At 48.7% G+C, this 22,796-nt stretch overlaps 3 protein-coding genes across 6 annotated transcripts in view; 1 reads left to right on the forward strand and 2 right to left on the reverse strand.

Moving 5' to 3' along the window:
- The first annotated feature begins 841 nt into the window (after positions 1–841).
- LOC106910033 (signal-induced proliferation-associated 1-like protein 2) lies at positions 842–13,600 on the forward strand. Of its 3 annotated transcripts, XM_088007097.1 has the most exons (19): positions 847–1,103; positions 2,310–3,444; positions 3,526–3,653; positions 3,726–3,911; positions 4,315–4,468; positions 6,504–6,607; positions 6,688–6,842; positions 6,914–7,496; positions 7,579–7,853; positions 8,409–8,573; positions 8,672–8,745; positions 8,932–9,011; positions 9,080–9,327; positions 9,675–9,848; positions 10,274–10,304; positions 12,310–12,487; positions 12,697–12,775; positions 12,859–12,937; positions 13,014–13,600. In XM_088007097.1, exons 2-19 carry the CDS (start codon positions 2,478–2,480, stop codon positions 13,155–13,157), a joined length of 3,804 nt encoding a protein of 1,267 aa, XP_087863223.1. In that variant the 5' UTR covers positions 847–1,103; positions 2,310–2,477; the 3' UTR covers positions 13,158–13,600. The 3 variants fall into 3 exon arrangements, 1 of the variants encoding a protein (XP_087863223.1); XR_015763774.1 differs by lacking the exons at positions 12,859–12,937; positions 13,014–13,600 and having other exon boundaries at positions 842–1,103; positions 12,399–12,487; positions 12,697–12,744; XR_015763773.1 differs by lacking the exons at positions 12,697–12,775; positions 12,859–12,937; positions 13,014–13,600 and having other exon boundaries at positions 842–1,103; positions 10,274–11,784; positions 12,310–12,447.
- Positions 13,601–14,763: 1,163 nt separating this feature from the next.
- On the reverse strand, positions 14,764–21,938 carry LOC106910035 (acylphosphatase-2-like). The gene is made up of 4 exons (XM_014976583.2): positions 21,111–21,938; positions 21,022–21,038; positions 19,478–19,587; positions 14,764–15,499 (listed from the first exon to the last, which is right to left on the reverse strand). Exons 1-4 carry the CDS (start codon positions 21,208–21,210, stop codon positions 15,385–15,387), a joined length of 342 nt encoding a protein of 113 aa, XP_014832069.2. The 5' UTR covers positions 21,211–21,938; the 3' UTR covers positions 14,764–15,384.
- A 128-nt stretch (positions 21,939–22,066) lies between these two features.
- Positions 22,067–22,796, reverse strand: part of LOC106911754 (equilibrative nucleoside transporter 1-like) — a 29,168-nt gene continuing 28,438 nt past the window's right edge. Inside the window, exons 11-13 of one of the 2 annotated variants that reach the window (XR_015763779.1) lie at positions 22,706–22,791; positions 22,432–22,627; positions 22,067–22,334 (exon numbers count right to left, since the gene is read on the reverse strand). Coding sequence is in view for 1 of the 2 variants with exons in the window: in XM_088007108.1 (XP_087863234.1) it covers positions 22,223–22,334; positions 22,432–22,631; positions 22,706–22,791 (398 nt within the window). In the remaining variant the exon portion in view is untranslated. Of the gene's footprint in view, positions 22,335–22,431; positions 22,632–22,705; positions 22,792–22,796 lie in introns of both variants that reach the window. The other variant, XM_088007108.1, reaches the window with a different exon arrangement.

Here is a 22,796-nt window from a genome sequence, read left to right on the forward strand (position 1 = left end):
GGTGTGGTCCTTCCAGTTCTTTTCCTGAATCGACATGAAGCTGATCCAGAGACTCGTTCTGCTCTTCCAGAAACAGGTTCTGGTCCACAGGGCGTAACCGTTTCTGTTTTGTTTCAGGCTGCAACACGTCTCTGTCTGTCTGCTTCGGGCTCTCAGAGCGTTCCTGTGTGTCCATCAAGTCTTAGTCTCTCCTCGGGTCTCTGTATGTCTTTCTGTCCTCTAGTGTCCATCGGCTTCAGACAGGTTTCCACTGGAACTTTCATTAGTTATTTTGATGCTCTCATTGGCATCAGTTGCCATGGTGACCCTTCATAAGGGAACAAGCCTCTATTTCCATTGTTCCACTCAGAATAAGTTAGTTGGAAGGAAAACCACCAGTCAGGTTCTGTTAGAGGAGAGCAGGCAGACGCAGGAGATGTTCTCTGAAGCTCTGCCTGACCATCGATGTGACCAAGAGCCAGAAGCTGCACCTTCTGAGATGTTTATACATTTACATATATTTGCTTATATATTTGATTTCCAAAGAAATAAAAAAAAAAACATTCAGAGCTCTGAAAATCTGCTGAAGCCTGCTGTTGCCTTTTTCACCTTGACTGCTGGTTTTCATCCTGTTGAAGGTTTTACAACCCTAAAGCTTTAAAAAGGTTAACGTTTTATTAACCTTTAAAAAGGTAATAATAATAATAATTTAGAAACACCGATCAATAAATCCCCCAGCTTCCCTTCGCTTCCACCAGGTGGCAGCAAAGAGCATATTTGTTCTCTTTTTCAACCACATGAAGCGCAGCTTCTGCTGCTGGGGATGATGATGGTGATGATGATGATGGTGGTGGTGATGATGGCGGCTTGGTTCTGATGAAGGATGAACAGATCTTTTGAGCGAATCTTCAGAGCAAAGTAGTTAATAATCCGAGCCGTAAGTGAAGGCAGCACCAGCCGAAACTCCGACCGGAAACAGCTGAGAAACTTTTCCCAGTCGGGACCAGAAACCACAGAACCGAACCTAGAGCAGAGTTTTTCAGGGGACCAGTTCAGCCCGGTACCAGCTAGAGAGCCTGCCGGAAGTGGTTCCGGTTCGGCAGGGAGTGTTTATGGCGTTACTGGTGAGTTGTTCTGGTTCTAACCACTTTTAGAACCAGGAGTTATTGTGTGAAGTTCGATCCTGGTTGTGGTTCTGGGACCTTTGGACTCTACTGAGTTCGGAGGGTGTTTTCAGAACTTTCTGGGTCTGTTTGATTTTGTTTAGCTTGCATCAGAACATCCAGAATGTTCGAACTTGATGGGAAGCTGGTTTCATCTGCGCCCAGAACTCCCGCAGAGTCCAGCAGAACTCCGAACCTCCGGTTCCGATGTGTTCGGGTTCCGTTAGTAAATAAAGTGTTGCAATCTGCAGCCGGTGCACGATGTTAAAGTCAGTTCAGTTGGAAGTTCTGATCAACCAGCTTCCCGGAGAACCTCTGTGTGTTTTTGGACCGACAGAACCGGTTCCTGAGAACATGTTCCCAGCTGCACACTGGCAACCCTTCAGACGACCCGCCGAGCCCAGGCTCGGTACCGGACATTGTGGACTGAGTTTAGTCCAGTTTGGGCCCATCTTGAGCAGAATCCGACAGATTCTAGATTCTGAGACAGAACCGAGTCTCACAAGTTGAACTAACTAGTGGTGAACTAGGTTAGCTGGTTAAGGGCGAGCTAGTTAAACTAACTAGTGCCAACTAGTTAAACTACATGTGAACTAAGTAACTGACTCATCCAGGCGGAGGTCCACCAGAACCAGCGGTTCTGCTGATGAGGAAGAGGATTTCCTGGAGGTTTATCCAAAGATGAAATCAGCCGTTGCCAGCTCTGTAATACAGGAAGTGATGTCACACAGCAGTCAGCTGATTGGAATCAGTAAACAGGACTGATGTTGTCCTGGAGCTGGTTCTGACCCACAACATCGGGTCAGCACCAGAAGAACCCCAGGCTGAGCTCTGTGGACATGTCGTCTCCAGCGTCCACTAGGAGTCAGGTGATGTCTGTCCACAGGTTCAGAGACGGGCCTCCTGGTGGACGAATGTCTCACCAAAGTACAGATGGAAGATTTAACTCTGCATTTCTGAAAACTATGAAATACTCCCAAGTTCCATAAAGTATCAGAATAGTGTAAAAAATGTGAGAAAGGACAAGTTGGAGTTTGTTCAGATTGAACTTTGACCCCAAGATCCTTGAGGCTGTCATCCTCCCTCCAGCCATAATCCAGTTGTTCTGTAGTCCTGCCCTTTCACCTCAGAACCGTCAGTTCCTCAACTGTTCTTTTTGCCTTTCAGGTCCAAAGGAACGTCTCATCTGTAGACCGACTGGACCCGATGGACCACAGACAGCAGCAGGAGGAATTCTGATCACTGATTCAGGACTGGGACAAAGATCTTGGTGGACTTCGTGAACGTTACTCATTAATTAGAAGACCTGTGGACAGCTGAGAGTCTCTGGAGGTCATGGGTCCTCCACAGACCCAGGGATCTCCAGCTGTTCCTCAGATGGGGGTTCGCGCCCGTGTGTCAAACTGGTCAAAGAAGCGGGAGATAGGGAACGCCCGGCCTCCCTCAAGAGTTGACAGGCTGGGACCGAGCCAGTTGGATGGACATTCTAGGAAGTTTCTGGAGGACAATCTGGACCTGTCAGGTCAGTCGGAGATCGGCGTCCAGTTCTCCAGGACAGGTCTGGTGAGGATGAAGAGGAGCAACAGCGAGGTGACCATCAGTGACTTTGACTTTGGTTCTGAGGACGCCGGTCCCGCAGCCACGCTGACCAGAAGACACGGGAGCTCGTCCAGCGTGGACCTGCTGAGCTCAGCGGGGTTCTGGGAGGTTCTGGACCAGGAGCCCAGTGCTCCTCCTCCCATGCCTGAGCCTGACACCATCTCTACCGTGCTTTCTCCCAGCCTGCAGGCGGCTGTCCAGATCGCACGTGGGGACATTGTCTTCGTTCCAGGACAGGACACTGACAGAGATCACAGAAAGAAGATGGAGACGTCTGTCCTCGGCCGCCTGAAGCCTCAGCGGACCAACAGCGTTGAGGTGTACCAGGACAGCGGCTGCCCTTTGACCCCTCACAGGTGGTTCTCTCATTATGATGTTCAGAGTGTCCTCGTCACTGTAGCAAAGGGACGTCCCTGTGCAGAGGCTCCTGATCTGCTGCCGTTAATAGGACATGAGGACCAGGATGGTGACGAACGGAGCAGCGCTCTGGTCCTAGCCTGTCCTCACTTCCTGAATGAGCTTGGAGGGGAAATGGACCAGAACTTGGACCTGACCCGGCTCAGCAGCTCCACCGGCACCAATGTCGCCGTTTCTGTCCTGGAGGCGTCCACAAGAAGCAAGCGCTGTCCTGCAGACCTCAGGGGGACGGACAAGTTCCTGGACCTGGGAGCCACGTACTACCAGAAATACTTCTACACCAAAGGTAAGACCTGGTCCCAGTTCAGGTCCCAGTGTTTAGCTGTTTCAGGTTCTGTGACCCGTTTCCTGGCTGCTGTCCCTCTAGATCACCAGAATTATTTTGGCGTTGATCCAAAGTTCGGTCCGGTTTCCCTGAGCGTCCGTCGAGATGCTGTGGATGATGGAGGAAACCCGACCAGGTTCTGCTACAGGATCATCCTCCGGACTGGCCAGGTAACTGATCCAACCAACCCGGGTCAGCGCAAGATCTCATGGTCTAATTAGCAGCTTCCTGTTTCTCCTCAGCTGTCCACCCTGAGAGGATCCATCATGGAGGACTCGGTCCCTTCGTCCAAACACGGGACGGGTCGAGGTCTTCCCCTGAAGGATGTCCTGGAATTTGTGGTCCCAGAACTCAACATCCAGAGTCTGCGAGCGGCAAGCCGTTCCCCCCAAGTCCCAGACCTGCTGCTGCAACTGGACCAGCAGGAGGTGAGCTGGTTCTGCTGATCCTACTGCCTGTTCTGGTGGTTCTGGAAGTCCTACAGACCTTACAGTGTTGAAAAGCAGGGATTGTTTTCCTTTCTCTCCACGGTTCTGGACAAGGTTCTGCTGGTCCCTATTACCACACTAAATGTGGTTGGACTGGAACCAGGACACTGTAAAGCAGTCTGCAGTTCTCTTCAGTGGAGGTTCTGGTGTTGCTGGATTGATCCATGTTCTGACATCAAAAAGCAACATGACGTTGGACCTTGTAGCAGTAGAAAGGACGGGTGGTTCTGGTTCTGGCAGAGCAGAATGTGGCGTAAACACTGGAGTTGGACCGACAGGTTTATCATCACAACTCTTGACGCGCTGGTTCTGATCCGTCCTCCGTCTTCCTGTTTTCCTGCAGCTCATCCTCCAGCACAGAGTGGACCTGCAGCTGAGCCGGGCCGGTCAGAACACGGGAGAGACCAGCAGTCCTGCCCTGACCCAGTTCCTAAACTTGCTGGGCCACAGCGACCCGGTGAAGAGTTTCTACAAGCACCAAGACCTGCAGAACTCTGGTACCAGAGCCTGCTTTCTTATGATCTAAATATGTTCTGTTCAAGGTCAGGTCCACTTTTAGATATTTGACCAAACCAGAACTTCTATCCGGGTCACGGATGTTCGAGCCCACCGTCTCAGGCCAGGTCCAAAAGGTTCTGGAGATTCTAGATGTTTCCCTTATCCAGAACACCCGAGCAGAACCTTCAGTGGATCATGATGTTCTCGAGGCCGACCTGCGGCAGCGACAGACGGTGTCTCCTGACCAGCAGCTGTCCAATGAGACGCTGACGTTCGGCTGGTCATGTGACACTAAAACCACGCGAGAACAGACGCACTGAACGCTCTTTGTTCTCGTTTGATTTCTTTTTGTGCTTAAAAGAAATTAAGGACTTTAAAAAAATCTTTAACTTAATAAAAGAAGTGAATCTAACAGAAATGGGGAAAAATAACCCTGATTACTTAGTTAAGGCTAACCTGATTCTCAACCTGAACATCCACTCTGAAGAGAGTTTGATGTGTAAGACCAGAACACGGCGTTGTCAGTTTTCTTTCATTCTTAATCCCCGGGCTTTGACTGGAGTATCCAGGCCGCTTTCTAGGTTTTTTTTTAATTTATACACTATATTTGCCAAAAATATTTGCTCATCCATCCAAATTAATGGAATCAGGTGTTTGAATGCAGACTGTTTTTACAAACATTTGAGAACGAATGTTTTGCTCTCAGGAGTTCAGTGAGTTCCAGCCTGGAACTGTGATGGGATGTGCAACAAATCCAGTCCTGAAATTTCCTCGCTCCTAAATATTCCAGTCAGCCATATTATATGAAAATGGAAGCAACTCTGCCACCTAGTGGTCGGCCACGTAAACTGATGGTCAGCAGTTGCTGAAGCTCATAGTGTGATGAGGTCGCCAATTTTCCGCAGAGTCAATCACTGCAGACCTCCAGGCTTCATGTGGCCTTCAGATTAGCACAGGAACAGACAGCTTGATGGGATGGGTTTCCATGGCGACCAGCTGCACCCATGCCAAAAATCACCAAGTGACGCAAAGCGTTGGATGTAGAGGTGTAAAGCCGCCGCTGGACTCTAGAGCAGTGGAGGAACGTTCCCTGGAGTGACAAATCGCATTTCTCCATCTGGGAATCTGATGGACAAGTCTGAGTTTGGCGGTTGCCAGGACAACAGCACTCGTCTCACCGCATTGGGCCAAGTGTAAAGTTTGGTGGAGGAGGGATCATGGTGTGGGCTGTTTTTCAGGAGCTGGGCTTGGCCCCTTGGTTCCAGTGAAAGGAACTCTGACTGCTTCAGCAGACCAAGACATCTTGGACACGTCCAGGATCCCATCTGAGTGGGAACAGTTTGGATCTGGACCCTTTGTGGACCAGAGCACAAAGCAAGGTCCATAAAGACATGATGGACAGCCTGGCTCGGAGTCCTGACCTCAACCCGATCAGAACACCTCGGGATGAATCAGAGCAGAGACTGAGAGCCGGGCCTTCTCGTCCCACATCAGTGTGTGACCTCACAAATGTGCTTCTGGAAGAATGGTCAGAAATCCGCATAAACTCTCTGCTAGACCTGGTGGGCAGCCTGAAGAGCTGAAGCTGTTCCAGCTGCAGAGGGACCAACGTCCCATTGGACCCGGTGGGTCAGGATGGGACCGATGGGTCAGGATGGGACCGATGGGTCAGGATGGGACCGATGGGTCAGGATGGGATCGGTGGGTCAGTACGGGACCCGGTGGGTCAGGACGGGACCGGTGGGTCAGGACGGGACCGGTGGGTCAGGGACCCGGTGGGTCAGGACGGGATGGCACTGAAGCTCATACGTGAATCAAGGCAGGTGACGTTGAGAGTGCCATGCACTTAGTGCACTAGGGCATGAGTTATTGCTCCTGATAAGTGTTCTCACTGAGTGAAGGAGATGTTTTTTTGTGGATGTTTTCTGTTTTTCTATTTTTGATGCTTAGCGCAAACCAATTTCCTTCTGGGATGTGAATAAAACTGCAACTGAAATCTCTTTGCAATCCAGATCCGTTTCTGTCTCCTTTCAGGCAACTCAACAGAAAGTCCAACTGTTTCCATGATGTTCGGAGAATTTCAGCTGACATTCCATGTTTCTGCCCTGCTACAAACTGATGCCGATGGTTCTGGTCAGGTACTACATGGTGCTCTGCTGTAGGGGTTTCCACAGCGCTACAGGAGAACTGCAGAGTTCATCATGGTTTTCATTTTCAGGTGCTGAGGTCACACCTTGTTGGGAACGATGTCACCGTGATTTTCCAGGAACCTGATGCTCCGCCCTTTAAGCCCCAGATCAACCGTGCCGACCTCCAGCATGTTTTCATCATCGTTAGAGTCCACCGACCCTGCACCCAGCACACCTGTTACAGGTTAGACTTTGTCCGCAGGAAGTGAAGTGTCCCAGGTCTGACTCCAGGTGTGAAGTTGCTGTGTCTTTCAGTCTTGCCGTGTCTAGGTCCCGGGGCGTCCCTCCCTTTGGTCCATCAATCCCATCTGGTTGGATAGCTCCTGCCTCCTCTGCCTTCGCGGACTTCCTGCTGACCAAGATCATCAACGCCAAACACGCCACCCACAAGTCCGAGTCATTTGTCACCATGGCAACGCGTGCTCGCAAGGAGCAGCTGAAGCAGTTGGTGAACAGCTTTGTAACGACGACACCACTGGACTCCTCCTCTGGTGTCCGCTTCAGCCTTATCTCTCTGGGCGGAAAGAAAAAGGAGCGTCTGGCGCCGCATCCGCTGGCCTACCTGCAGAGTGCAGGCGCCCTCACCTGGAGCGTGACGGTTCGCGACCCCCGCAGTTCTGTCGCAGTCGCCTGCCGACTGGCCGTCTCCAGCGAGCTGCTGGTGCTGATAGAGGAGGCGGGCAGAAAGGTGGTGTTTCACTGTTCATGCAGGGATGTGATTGGCTGGAACACCGCACACGGATCCATCCAGGTGTTCTACCAACACGGACTTTGCGTGGCGTTTTCCACACGGGATGGCCGCCGGGAGGACTCCCAGGAGATCACGCAACGGTTGAAGGTGAGCAGGGCTCTCATTGGTTCCCGACCCCTCTCCAACCACCTCCTTAAGCGCATTATAACCCGGTCATGTTAACTTTCAGACGGTGACCCACGGCGCTGCGGGGGCAGCCGTGACTCTGAGGAGGAACCGCCTCGGTCAGCTGGGCTTTCACGTCAACTTTGAGGGTGTGGTGGCCGACGTCGAGGCCCACGGCTTCGCCTGGCAGGCGGGTCTTCGCCCCGGCTGCCGGTTGGTGGAAATCTGCTCAGTTCCCGTGGCAACACTTTCTCACGAGCAGATGATCGAGCTGCTGAGGACATCGGCGAACGTCAGCGCCATCGTACTCCCGCCCCTCAGAGACGGGACGCCACGCAGGTAGAAAATATTTCACTTCTTGTTTCCTGTGACATCAACATCTGTCTGCACCTGGTTGGCTGGAACCAACCAGAACCATGACCCCAAGAGGTTTTGTATGGTGACCTGCAGCTATCGAGGAGAAAGAAATGTTCTTGTTTACCTGAAGTCAAATCTAAAAGAAGGATGTGTTTGAGAAATTTCAGGGCAGCAGTGATCTACCAGAGCGGCTTTAAATGGAAATTGTACGGTTTCATTCCGTAGGGTCCAGGGGTCAGAGGTCACATGACCCTGACATCTGCATTTGTTCCGGAAGCACAATTTGTCCCTGATCTGGTTTGTGGTGTCGAGAAAAAACATTTAAAGGAAAATATGTCCTTTGACCTGTGAGCAGGAGGAAACGTATTCAGTTTTATTTTAATGAATGATAATATGATTAATATTTTGAATGTTTATTTATTTTCATTATTAATGAATGGTGTTTTCAAAGATGTGTGAACTCAACTGAACTTGTTCAGATCAAGAACTACGGTTCAGTTTTTGAAGCTTCACTCTGACTCAAAGTTTCATCTTCAGGAGTTTCTCTGAGACCCAACGGCTCCCCCTGCTGGAGGTCAGACTGGACCTTGATGTCACTTCCTGCCCCTATGGGAGCTCTGCAGCCCAGCCTAATGCCAGAACACCGTCCAATCAGAGTCCAGTCCAACTGAGCTCTTCCTCTGACATCAAGAACGACATCAGGTTAGAACTGGACCAGAACCGAATTGGAACAGAACCAGGTTCCCCAGCAGAAAAGGACCTTGACAGCAATGTGACTACCGTGTTGATCCGCCCTGCAGAGCTCCTCCTGATTGGTTTGTCGGTTCTGATGGACGCACCGGGTCCACGCAACACCAGCCCAGTAGAGACAGAGGTGAGTGGAACTGGAACCAGGATCCGTTTGGCTTCCAGAGTAAGAGCTGAACGACTGGGCGTTTAGCTTCCTGAGATGGTTCTGCCGCAGCTCGGTCCCATGAAGCTGCGGGTTCTGCAGGTTCTGCTGACCTGGCTGTTTTAATCTTCACCCTGACCGGGCCTGTCTGCTCATGTTCCCGTCCAGAAACCAGACTCCACGGTCTTCCTCTTCGTCTTCCTCAGCGAGCGAGTCCAGCAGACAGAAATGGCAGCCGGCGGCCGCAGGTGAGTCCACCGAAACGACAGAAATCGTTCTTAAACTTTGTCAGTCTGACCTGAACACGACTCTGCAGTTTGCAGCCACAAGTTGCTCAAGTTGCAGCAACACGTTGTCCAGCAGCAGCAGTGACGGCAGGACCTCGACGCCTCAGCTCGCCTGTCTCAGCGGCGTGTCGGTGGACAGCGGCATAGACTCCGCCCTCTACTCGCCATCAGCCCTGCCTGCGGTTGCTGGGGCAACGCTAGTCCTGACGGACGTCCACAGGAAGGAGTCGGCGGGGCCGAGCCGTCTCGTGACCGACCTCAGAGGCTCTGTTGCTAGGTAACTCTGTGGCTCCAGAGTCAGTTCTCCAAAATGAATATTGACTTCCGTCGCCTGGAGCGGCGCCCCCTGCTGCACTGGAGCAGAAACACAAACGTTTATGATTAGCGGGACGTCAAACAGAAACTATGTTTCACCATTTAATCCACACGTTTGTGTGCATGCTCAGCCATAACTGATACAAGCTGACAGCATTTATGTGTCAGTATTTCCATTAATATAGCAAGCATTTGGAGAAAATGTAGTCTGTTTGTTCAACCTTTATTAGGCCTGTAATGGTTTCCCATCAGAGCAGAACAGGTGAGTTGAGCTGGGCAGGAGCTTAACATCTGCTCTACTTTTTTCAGAGACTATCGTGGAACCAGATGTTCATCAGCAGACAAAGTGAAGCCAGATTCACCTTTGACCCATCCAGGTGACGCCAGCTGGGATGCAGAGCGTCTCTGCAGCCAGGATACCTGTCTGTGGGAGGCGGGGCTTAGCTGGTTGAACAGCGGTTTGTTACTGGAGGAGACTGGCAGGTGAGAAAAACCAGGTGACATCTGGTGCAGTCACCTGAGACACATGTTCACCTTCTAGCATCTGTCCTCCATCTGATCTCCATCCCCAGAATAAGATGTCAACCCTGCTATTTTTTGAACATTGTATTTCTTGACTTTCTGTCTTTCACTGAGAGAAGAGACTTTAAACTGCTGGTAGTTTAGAAATAACTGAATGGATTAAAGATCTGCTGTTGCAAAACAGATGAAACCCTGAGCTCCTTTCTGACAAAAAATCCAGCTGGTTGGAGTTTGATTATTGAAATATGAATAATTGACCAACATTTTGATAATGTATAGTTTATCAATTAATGACTCAGTGATGTTCATTTGATGTGAAACACTTTGAAGTGCCTTGTTGCTCAAATGTTTTAGACTAATTAACTTGACCTGACTTCCTGTTCCAGAGCCAGCCATCGTCCAATCAGAGGCCAGAAGGTGAGTCTGAAAGATTTCTGTCAGTAATAAAACAATGAGATCCAAACTAAATGAGCGAGTGAAAACTTCCTGACCTGAGATCCTGCAGGAAGTATTACTTGCTCAGACCAATGAGCAGCAACCTGATTGGTCAGGCTTTAGTAAAGCCCCGCCTCTTCAGCAGATTATTGCTGGGCTGCACCGACGTCACGCAAAGGCAAGTAAGATTATTTAAGTAGGTGTGTATGTTTAGTCAGAAATTATTGTAGGGATTAGGTATGAAGTAAAAGTATATAGATCATCACGAACCACACTCCATACAAGTAAGTGGCGGTAATGCTACTGAAAGTTTATTGCCAACCGCCAATAAAAACCAAGAAGAAGAAGAAGAAGTCACGCAATACAGATGGAGTAAATCTGCTGATCCAGCATCAAAATGTCTAAAGTCTGTCCTGTACAGTTGCTCCACCCGTTCTAATAGAGAAAGATAAAAGTTATTTTCGTGTTTCAAAGGTAGTTGGTCACAAGGGAGTTCATTTTAAAAAACGTACTTAAAAACGAGGAGAAAAGTGGATCAACAATCTACAGCTAAAAGCAGGAGGTGCAAAAACTACCAATGCCAGAGTTTGCAGCGCCACTTTCTGACAGGAAACCATCGCATCGTTTAAATTGTATTTCCAGCTGTTTTATTGGACAGTTACTTAGAAAGCCAAGCGTTCATATGTAAGGTCAGATATATTATTTTTATGCCCTAGCTTGGTTGTCCTCAGAGTGCTAATGTTGTTAGCAGCTAGCTCAGTGCCGAGTCACGGACAGGAAATAATAACGTTTATTCAGTGGGACTTTAATGCTTAATAAAAAGCTAAATAAATTAAATATAACCTACCAGCCATACAGACAGTGAGCTGTTACTGTTCCCCCTCATGCTTCGTGTCCAGACACGAACAGACACGAACTCGGGGTTTCTGTAGATCGGAGCGAATCGTTGACCTACATTGGACCCGAATCCAGCAGCGACTCAACATTAACGTACAACTCCAGCATGAATTTGGGTTTACAGAAGCTAAATAAATGATTTACCAGGAGATTCAAGCTCATAAAATAACATAGTTTGTTGTTAGCAATAGCATCGTTATCATAAAATTACTTAAAATAGCACAACTCGCCACTCACCCGGCAGAAACAAGTGGTCAGTCATCTAAAGCTGCTTTTGGTTCTAAATAGGGTTGCCACCCGTCCCGTAAGATACTGAGATAATAGGGATCATATCCTAAATATATGCATGTTTTCTTTCCCCGAGATGCCTCAGCTGTTCCAGCCTATTTAGGGCATTAGCTACTCGCTGTGATCCATTTTGCTCTGATTTGAACCGGAGAACTCCCCTTCCGGACCTTCATCTGAACTTGGCGCGTCATCCGGGTCACGTGTCTGAAGCTCAGCAATAGTTCCCACTAGTCTGGACTGAAAGTGATCCGCGCCATCTTGGTAGGCAAGATGCAAGGTAGGCCGATGTCTTCGAGACCACCACAAAGAAAATATGTGGACATTTTTAGCCAATGTGCAAGAGAAAGATACACAAACACAATGGGTTCTGTTGGGATCAAACCGTATGAGATGGAGAAGGAAAATATGTCAGACAACGGGCCAAGCCGCCTCCGATCTCTGTACGAAAGCGCTTCATAGTGAAAACAAAATCTTTATAGATGGAGGAGCTTCACCGCTTGAAACTGACGGAAACAATCGGTGTTTAAGCAAATTTGCAAAGAACGCACAAACTCTTCAGACGAATAACGAGGTTCTGGTGATGGGCAGAACCTCCACTTCCAGAATCCAGACTTCTGCCACACCCGCCTTGGTTCTGAGGTGTCCGCTGGGTCTGTCTCAGGTCTGGGTCGGCCTGGTCTGTTCTGACAAGTCAGAGTTCAGAGGGGTCAGGGTTCAGGAAGCTGACGAGACATGGCTGTGATTGGTCAGAACCATAATGACCAGTCAGTGGCTCTGCCCCTTCACCTGGTTCCTGTCTCAGTCTACCTGCAGAGCCGCTGGAGTCTCTGCCCTGTTTCCATGGAAACGTCTGACCCGCAGCAGGTCACATGACAGTTTGTCACTTGCCAGTGGTAGGACTCTGCAGAGCCCCGCCCACATCCTGCGGCGCCGCCACAGCGCACCGACCATCAGATGCCGGCCTGCACCTCTTCAGAAAGGTGAGCAGCTGGACTTTCACAATAAAACTACTTTCAGTAGCAGCTTTCCCCTCACCTCATTGGCTGAGGCCAGGGGGTCGGGGGTAAGGGGACAAGGAGAATGAGGGGAGGAGTTAGACATGGGAAGAGAAACAGGTGAAGGTCAGACTGCCTCAACGTGTGTGTGTGTGTGTGTGTGTGTGTGTGTGTGTGTGTGTGAACTGCTGCAGGTGTGTTTCCATCGTCTCTCACTGACCATCAGCTCAGTTACATTCAAGAAGTGACATCAGGGAGCCCTGCATTGAACAGGTGAGGAATAACACCTGGAGCCACTTTGAAGGCACTTTGTGATGTCATTGATGACGTCATCATTACTGTCCTCTCCCACTCAGTGACATCACAGCTTCCCTCTCAGGTAAAGTGTCTCAGCTGGAGGAGATCCTTCAGCGGCTTCAGCTGGACCTGCTGAAGGTAAGCATGACTTGGTGATGTCATACAGATAAGAGGATGACATCATCAGGCTAAGGTGTTGCTGTGATGCGTTCAGGAGCAGCAGGACAAAGCGGCGCTGCAGAAGCAGATCTTCGACCTGCGACGGGACAACCTGCGCCTACAGGAGGAGAGCCGCAGCGCCGCCCAGCAGATGCGACGCTTTGCCGCATGGATGCTGCGCAGGGGCTCGTTGCCATGACAACACCACCTAGCCATCCAGTCAGGACGGGCCGCTCAGGGTCTGCCAGATAAAAACACCAGAACCACTGGGCCACTGTTCAGAACTCGTTAGGTCTCAGAAAGTTGGTGGGATGAAACCCGACGTCACATCTTCTGAACCTCCGGTTCTGACCCAGAAGCTGGTTCTGGTTAACTGCCAGATAAAATCAGAACTTTTGTCTGGACTCCGGGGGTGAGAAACCTCATCAGAACCAAACCGATCTCAGAGCAGAAGTCTGAACCAGACCTGATGACAGAGGATGATTCTGGTCGGGTCAAATCGGGTCGGATGGAGGACATGTAAATATCTTCATGATGTTTTGGACGTTTTGTCTCTGCTTCCATCACTTCCTGTTTTAAAATTTATTCATGAAGAGAAATTTCTCTGAACTTCATAACTTCATTAAATAATTTAACTGATCAGTCAGTGCAACACTGCCCCCATGTGGACACCAGTGGAATACCAGTAGCAAGCAGGAAACCAGTAGCTCCTTACTGCTCTGATTTTAGCATCGGTTCTTCCTGATCTAGATGATCTAGATCTATCAAGATGACTGAACCAGATCAGATTCCAGATGTTCAGCTGAACAGGAGCCTCCTGAAGATTCATATTTCTGCATCAGCTAGCTTGCTACTGGTTTCCAGTTTGTTTCTGGACCTGATGACCTATTTTGTTACATAGTTACTGGTTACTGCTTGATTATAGAATTCAATTTAAAATGAATTCAAATTCATTTTAAATTCTGTTCTTGACCTTTCTGTTCAGGTCAGGAACAGGAAGAAACATCGTCCGTTTGGAGCCTCAGCTGGTCCAGGGGTCCGTTTGGAGCCTCAGCTGGTCCAGGGGTCCGTTTGGAGCCTCAGCTGGTCCAGGGGTCCGTTTGGAGCCTCAGCTGGTCCAGGGGTCCGTTTGGAGCCTCAGCTGGTCCAGGGGTCCATGAGGCAGACCCTGAACGCGGTGCTTTGGGTCAGACTTTTGGATCTCGACTGTAGAATCTGATTCTTTGTTTTTGACCTTTATTTGAGTCTGGAGTCGTTTAGAAACGGCTGAAGACATTTGTGAACAAAATGTCTTCAGCTGTTTCTTTTAAAATAAGCTTTTCTGACCGATCTGCTTATCGGACTCACCAGTCTCAGTTAGAGGTCACAGAGGTCACTTTAAAAGCTAATGGCAGCCGGTGGACATGAGGTTCTGACTTCCTGTTTTGTGTCGGCGTCCTAGAGTTTCTAGACTCTAGAAAACCAGAAAAATTTAACAACTGCCTGAACCAGTTTATCCAATTTAAACTAATTTTCCAAATGGAAGGCCAAATTTGTGCCCGCAGAGAGAAGAGTCGAAGCCGAGGATGATGGGTGGCGTCTTGCTTTCCAAATGTGAGCCTCCCTGTTTTCAATAGCAGCAGCCAGGCTGTCATGAGTTTAAGGCTTATTGACGAGAGAAGGGACGGATGGGAAGAGCAATCTGGGCAAAGACTCGTCTCAAACTTTGGGCAGCTTTGGAGAACCGCAGGCTTCAGTTCTTGAGCCGGTTCTCATACTTCCAGACGGTAAAATAATGTTGAAAAAATAAGTAACACAAGTCTGTATTAGAAGAATTAAGAAATTTATTAAAAGCTTTCCAGGAGAGAACAAACTACAGCACAAGAGCCGTCTGTCAGGCTCTAGCTAACGGCTGATTCTGGTCGTTCTAGGTTCTGCTCAGCAGATAACAGCAGGTTGAGAAGCTTGATTGAACTGCAGACGTGAAGATTTGATTGTTTTGCACCGAGGACTCTGGAGCTCAGCACCGATGGTCTTCAACATCAAACACATCAAACCTTTTCCTTGAAGTCAAATGTCCAGAACATGTTAATCTGGTCAAAGCTGAGCCAGACCCGATCAGGGTCAGGAAATTAAAACGTAGATGATCTCTAGCATCAAGGATCTTCCTGCTGTTCTGATGCTGTGGAGGCTTATGAGAGCAGCTGACCAACCTGACAACAGCAGCAGCACATCACAGAAACCAGTCAGCATTTCCACTGACAACATGCAGCCGTAATTATCCATGAATTCTGATCAGTCCAACAGGTTTCACAGATCTGAGGTTAAATGTTTTATCTGCCAACAGTTTGCAAATTAAGCTGAAATACATTTAGTTTGAGATTTGTTTGCATCCTCTGCGGAGTTTTAGTAACTACTAATGAAGCTGTTAATTAGTCTGAGCACGCTCAGTAGCGAGTGGAGAAGCCCTGGACCTCCAGTTTAGAAATGTCTCTCTCATTGGAGAAAACGGCTCGGTCAATCCGAGAACTCGGGCTGCCGACGTTCTTCAACCAAAGTTTCCTGCAAAACACAAAGAGGAAGAGAAGGTGATTCTCTGCACTGCTTCAGAAACTAACGCTCTGGAAAAACGTCTGAAGGTTTGGCTGAAATATCAGACAGAAAAACTTTAATCTGAAGTTAAATTCTGAAAATCTGTCTATTTAAAAATGGGAAACGGTCTTTACTTGATGCGCTCCAGAGTTTCACTCCATTCATTCACACGTTGACCCTCTTGCCCCTGAGGGCCGTTAATGGACGCCCAGGGCCACAGCAGGGGGCCCCTGCTAACCAGGGCCAATTCTCCTCCATTTTTTACTATGGAGATTATTTGGTTACAATATATTTTTAATTTATTCTTCAATTTGTAGCGAAGTCTCTCAAAAGTCAACATTAGCTTTGTTGTTGCCTGCCTGTAGCGCATATTGTGACAACAAGCCGTGTCACTTCCTGTTTCCTCACTTTCTCTATCAGACTGAAAGGCGTTTGGACTGGCAAACATTTCTACAGTCAGTGGTGAGTTTATGGTCACTAGTTGTTAGTAAAACCTCTTATTGATTTAACCAATTTTATAGTCACTTTCCAAACTCTCCTCTTTGCTTGCAGCTATAAATCTGTTAGCTCAGCGCTGCCAGCCACCAGAGGCCATCATAAAAAGCTTTGAAAACCGAGATCAGATTTTTTTGATTTCATATTCATGTGGGGTTCAGGATTTACTCTGAAGTTTACCTGTTGGTAGGAACTGTGGACTCTGAATTATGGATCTGATGCACTCTCATTTTTAAACTTTTTTCTTTATGCAGATTTGTTTGCATAAGCAATTTGTATTAATTGCTTTAGCTCCTGATATAAATAATTGTTTTCCTCTTTAATTCTTGGCTTGTGGTCAGTAGCATCCAGTGAGGCTTTGGGTTCTTCCTGAATTACATTTTGAGATTAAACTATCAAATTTAATGAAGAAAATCAGTAGCTTTGTCACTCTGTCATGACGAAAGATAACATGGCAGCTCTGTCATCTGTCCCAGAGTCTGCATACATGATATTACACATTTTATGCACTTTACAGGATGAATGGTGTTGGTCCACATGGATGATTCTCGTCACATTTTCCAAGACAGTTTGCAGGGTGATTGTAATTAGATGGTCCTTCAGCAAAGCAGCGCCCTATAACTGTCTGGCTGCTTCATCCGTCTGCAGGATGCAGATATTCAGAGGTTAGAACCTGTCTGTTCCTGAACATCTCAGGGGGGAGGCGCTTCATCAAACTCTGGCTCCAAATGACACGTACTGTTCTGACCCATCTGGACCCAGAGGCTTGAAAGTTAAAGGACTTTTGATGTTAAACATGGTTGATAAATTCTTGGCTGAATTCAACTAATTTAAAGTCTAACAGGGGCAGAAGTTGCGCTAGACTTTTTCATTGTCATTTTGACTGAAATATCCCATCGTAATTGAAATTTACCTGTCAATTTTTAAAATGACAAAATGCATTGAGTTCAGTGTGCAGACCAGAGGTTATACTCCATTTTTCTACTACTTGATTTTAGTGACTTTTGTGATGTTTTCTGTCCATAAAGTTGAAACTGTCTGCACCAAGTGGTCAGGTTTCTTCCTCTTATCCTGGGTCGGGTCGTCCTCCAGGAACCCCAAGGCGTTCCCAGGCCAGCAGAGAGACATCGTCCCTCAGTGTGTCCTGGGTCTTCCTCCTCCCGGTGGGACATGAACTCCTCACCAGGGAGGCATCCAGGAGGCATCCTGACCAGATGGCCGAGCCTCAACTGGCTCCTCTCGACATAGAGGAGCAGTGGCTCTACTCTGAGTCCCTCCTGGATGACCGAGCTTCTCTCTCTAAAGGAGAGCCCAGCCACCCTGCAGAGGAAACCCATTTCGGCCGCTTGTATCCGTGATCTCGTTCTTTCGGTCATGACCCAAAGCTCATGACCATAGATGAGGGTGGGAACGTAGATCAACCGGTAAATCGAGAGCTTCGCCTTTTGACTCAGCTCTCTCTTCACCACGACGGACCGGTACAGCGCCCGCTTCACTGCAGACGCTGCACCAATTTGCCTGTCGATCTCCTGCTCCCTTCTTCCCTCATTCGTGAACAAGATCCCCAGATACTTAAACTCCTCCACTTGGGGCAGGTTCCCCCCTCCGACCCAGAGAAGGCTCTCTACCCTTTTCTGGCTCAAGACCATGGCCTCGGATTTGGAGGCACTGAGCCTCATCCCGGCCGCTTCACACTCAGCCGCGAACCGCTCCAATGAGAGCTGCAGATCACGTTCTGATGAAGCCAACAGGACCACATCATCCGCAAAAAGCAGAGATACGATCCTAAGGCCACGAAACGGATTCCCTCAACACCTTGGCTGGTCTAGAGATTCTGTCCATGAAAATAATGAACAGAATCTGTGACAAAGGGCAGCCTTGGTGGAGTCCTACTCTCACCGGAAACGAGCCCGACTTACTGCCGGCAATGCGGACCAGACTGACACCGGCCACACAGGGACCTGACAGCCTGTATCAAAGGGCCCGGTACCCCATACTCCCGGAGAACCCCCCAAAGGACACGGTTGAACGCCTTCTCCAAGTCCACAAAACACATGTAGACCAGTTGGGCGAACTCCCAGAACCCTCCAGGACTCTGCTGAGTGTAGACCTTGTGTTACACGACCAGAATGAAAACCACACTGATCTTCCTGAATTCGAGGTTCGACTATCCGACGGACCCTCCTCTCCAGGACCCCTGAATAGACCTTACCAGGGATGCTTAAGAGTGTGACCCCCCTGTAATTGGAGCACACCCTCCGGTCCTCCTTTCTGAACAGGGGGACCACCACCCCAGTCTGCCAATCCAGAGGAACTGCCCCAGATGTCCATGTGATATTGCAGAGTCGCATCAGCCAACACAACCCTTCACCATCCAGAGCCTTAAGAAACTCCAGGCAGATCTCATCCACCTCCAGGGCCCTGCCACCGAGGAGCTTCTTAACCACCTTGGCGACCTCGTCCCCAGAGGTTGGAGAGCCCGACCCAGAGTCCCCAGGCTCAGCTTCCCAACAGAAGGCATGTTGGTGTGATTGAGATTTTCAAAGTCTTCTGTCCACCGGCCCACAATGTCCTGAGTTGAGCAGCACACCATCCCCACCGTAAACAATGTTGGTGCTGCACTGCTTCCCCCTCCTGAGACGCTAGATGGTAGACCAGAATCGCCTTGAAGCCATACGGAAGTCTTTCTCCATGACCTCTCCAAACTCCTCCCACGGCCGAGTTTTTGCCTCAGCGACTACCCGAGCCGCTTGCCGCTTCGCCCGCTGGTACCCATCAGCTGCTTCTGGAGTCCCACAGGCCAAAAAGGCCCGATAGGTTCCTTCTTCAGCTTGACAGCATCCCTCACCGAAGGTGTCCACCAACGGGTTCGAGGGTTGCCGCCTCATCTGCCGCCCGTAACACACTGCATCCGACCCCTTTTGGCCCCTCTCACGGATGGTGGGCCCATGGGAGGGGGGACCCATGTTTCCTCTTTGGGCTGAGCCCGGCCGTACTCCGTGGGTAAAAGCCTGGCCACCAGGTGCTTGCCATCGTGCCCCACCTCCAGGCCTGGCTCCAGAGGGGGGCCTCAGTGACCCGCGTCCGGGCGAGGGAACACCAAGACACCAAGTCCAATGTTGTTCTCATCATAAGGGGTCTTTGGGTTGCGCTTTGTCTGGTTCCACACCTAGGACCTGTCTGCCTTGGGTGACCCTACCAGGGGCATAAAGTCCCAGACAGCATAGCTCCTAGGATCATTGGGACACTCAAACCCTCCGCTACTATAAGGTGGCAGCCCAAGGAGGAGTTTCTAAACTCTTTGCTGAGTTTTAAACTCTATAAAAATATTTGGTTAACGACTCCTGGACAGAGGTATGAATAATTGTGAGCTGAAGTTAGCATTTCCCTGCAGTCACCTGATTGGCTTTGGTGTGAAGGTAGGCGTTCTCTGATTAGTCGGTCTGGACTTACATGCTGTTGACCTGCTGAGCCGGTCCCTGGATCTGGCCGATCACCGTCCCCTGTCGGGTGTTCTTCACCCAGCCGCCCAGTCCCAGAGCGCGGCCCTGATCCTCGGTGTACTGGGAACCAGAACACAGTCGGTCTGTCAGCCAATAGCTGACTGGGTCTGAGTCACCTGCAGGAACATTGATCGCTATTGATCAGCTTGATTAATAAATCAATAAATGATCTCTGACCATCACCTGCAGCACTGAGATGTTTTTTACCTCAGTGTCTGGGCCGAATGAAGGAGAGAGAAGACAGAAGAGCCATCATGTAGAGATGTGTGTATGCTAAAGAAAGGCTTTAGAAAAGTGATGTCATGGTCTGAGATGCAGGAAGTGATGTCAGAGATCACCTGTCTTCCATACCTTGGGAATCTTTTAGGGTTCTACACAATCTTCATATTTGTGACTGATTCTGAACTTGGATTCCTCCAGTTATTCTTTTCTCTGTATAAATTTAATTCAACCTATTAGTAATGTGTTCTTATTTATGATAAAGATTTGCATATGAACTGAATCTGTGTTGTAAAGTTCTGAACCTGCTGGTAAATTTGTCCTTCATGAATAAAAGTGTTTGAGGGATGTTCTACAGGAAGTGAGCATAAAGTCGCTCACCATCTGAATTAGTTTCAGCTTCAGCCTGTTTTATATTCCAAGAGTAATTCACTCCACAGCGCCTCCTGGTGGGCTCTGGACCCAGAGGAACCCCCAGGACCGGCTCGACGCTCTCTGGGTGTCCCTACTTAGGCTTCTGAGGCTGCCGCCCGACCGAGGGATAATCCATCTGACTGAACAGCTCTTTAACGGTGTGTGGCCTGAAGGACGGCGTCCACCAGGTTCTGATGTGATTCAAACTTCTGATCTTGAAGACGTTAAAATAAAATTATTTTCTCTCGTTGAGCAAATAGAAATAATTTGATTCTGACTGGGGAGTTTGGTCTGATTTAACTTCAGGCGGTGAGGAACACCGTTGTATGTAAACTTCTGGTTGAAGTTTTGGTTGAAACTCTCCATGATGTGCAGAGGAGCGGAGGTTCTGACCCAACCCGTTTTTTTTTTGGCTTTTGCGTCTTCTGCCCGACGTCAAACAGTCAGTAAGACTCTGGAAGCCATGGCAACGCAGAGTCCCGATGCTCAGAGCTCACCGGGTCAGAACCCGGTCAGAACATTTCCTAAAGCATTGAGTTTCTGCTCCTGCTGGAGTGAACAGAACCATGGTGACACCAGAACAGAACCAAGCCCAGGTTCTGGTTTTGGCTGTAATCACTGAGTCAGATTGTAAAAACCATGAATGTGACCTGAGGTTGGACTGCAGCTTTTTATTTGACCTTTAACCTTTAGGTAAGACTGGGTCGAAGTCCGTCTCAGGAACTCATCCTGTTCTTGGGCGTTTGTAGCAACTCCAGATCATCTGATCAATTTCATTGATTGTATTTTGTTCTTATGTATTTCTGATGTTTTCAGATTTGAATTAAAAAGGTGAAACGTCGTCATGATGGAGAAACTCACCATCCTGAAGCAAACACCTGGATGGACAGCACAAAGTCACAAAGCTGCACAAACTCGTCATATATGACATCACAGGTCATGTGACTCACCCTGCACATTCCCAAAAATCTCAAAGTCGACTGAAATCAGTTTCTCTTCAGACATGACGAAGCGAAAGCCGCAGAATATCAGAACACAGAGCAGCAGCATGGCACAGCTATTTTTATCCTGAAACGTCTCCCAGACAGTCTTCCTGCTACAGCCTTCACAATAAAAGCATCAAAGATCAGTATTTTACTCTGAAGGTCTCAGAAACCCGACAAGTCAGAGAGAAGAGATGAAAATCTAGAGGAGAAAAAACTCACCGAGTTTAAAACAAACATTTTAAGGAAGAAATATTTCAGATTGGGTCGAGCTGGAAAATATCCACCATCAAACCAGTTTGATCCACCAGCTGGATCAAATCCACCAGGATCAAACTCTGTTTCTTCTGATCTCTAAATGATTTCTGCTCCAAGGTTCAGATTCATGTGTTCATATGTGGATGAATGAAACCAGTTTTGTGCTTTCAGTTTCGGTTCAATGTCTTATTTCTGATGTTTTCCCAACATTTGAGCCGAACCTTCAGGACTGAATGCTGATCGGATCGATCTTGATCGCTGACCTCCATCTTATTTATGGAGTCCGTCTACTTCTGACTGTCAAAACATTCCCTTCGGTTTTTCAGATGGAAACATGATTCCCTGTATTTGATACAGTTTCATTGTTTTTACTGGCTATCATTTTCTGGTTTTATATGTTTATATAGTCAGAACATGAACCGGCTTTTTGACACTCGGCCTGATCGACCTTGGGTCGACCTTGGCTCAGACTTCCCATTTCAGCTGTTGAGTCGTTGGACGAGGAATTCATGCTCCGATTTCTAGTCTGGTTGGCGAGATAAAGAACCGATCTGGGTTCCCGTTAAAGTACCGATTTTATAAAACCTGACATGAAATTAAATTCTTTATAAACTAGAACCGTCTCAACTCCTGATTCTTTCAGCCCCTCTTGTCCAAACGTCCTGTCAGGTTCATGGATTTTATTTATTTTTAGTTTTTAATCTGATTTTCTACATTTTATTTCCATTTAAAACATTTACTAAACTTAAGTAATTTAAATATGTGCTGCTCTTTAGATGTTAAAATGAAGGGGTCCCAGTCAGACCAGTACAGGGTCCCAGTCAGACCAGTGCTCTGAACAGGAAGGAGACAGCAGCTCCGGCAGCCAATCCCAGAGCCAGGAAGAACGCCATGATGGCTCCAGCGGTTTCTGCTTCGTGAGGAAGAACGTTCCTGCAGAACGACAGAATTTACCCAGAATTAAATACAGTCTGTTGTCATGGAGACGGAGCGCCTGCGTCGGCTAGCTTGTGTTTTGCTGCTTTCTTACTTCGGTCCGTAGCACATGCAGAGGCTGGCCAGGTAGCCGTTGCTGAAGGCGAAGAGGATCATGAAGGCGATGAAGAAGCCGTCGTGATGGAAGAAGACGGGCAGATGGAGGCGGGGCTGAACGTTGCACAGCATGAAGAGAGGTACGAAGACAACGCGAGCCAAGATGGCCGCCGGCAGCACCGGGCTGTCTTTACCTGGCTACACAAACGCCTCGTCAGATCCGACAGGCGGCCGCTCGCCGACCGGAGACCGTCGGCCAATCAGAAACTCACCCACATGCAGACGGCGGTCAGGCTCCGCCCAGTCCAGTCGCTCAGGTTGAATAGCAGGAAGCAGCTGACGGGGACGAAGTAGCGCTCTGCA

Source organism: Poecilia mexicana, unplaced genomic scaffold (assembly GCF_051168715.1).
Source record: "Poecilia mexicana isolate PSO_F unplaced genomic scaffold, ASM5116871v1 scaffold_1, whole genome shotgun sequence".
Classification (NCBI taxonomy): Eukaryota; Metazoa; Chordata; class Actinopteri; order Cyprinodontiformes; family Poeciliidae; genus Poecilia; species Poecilia mexicana.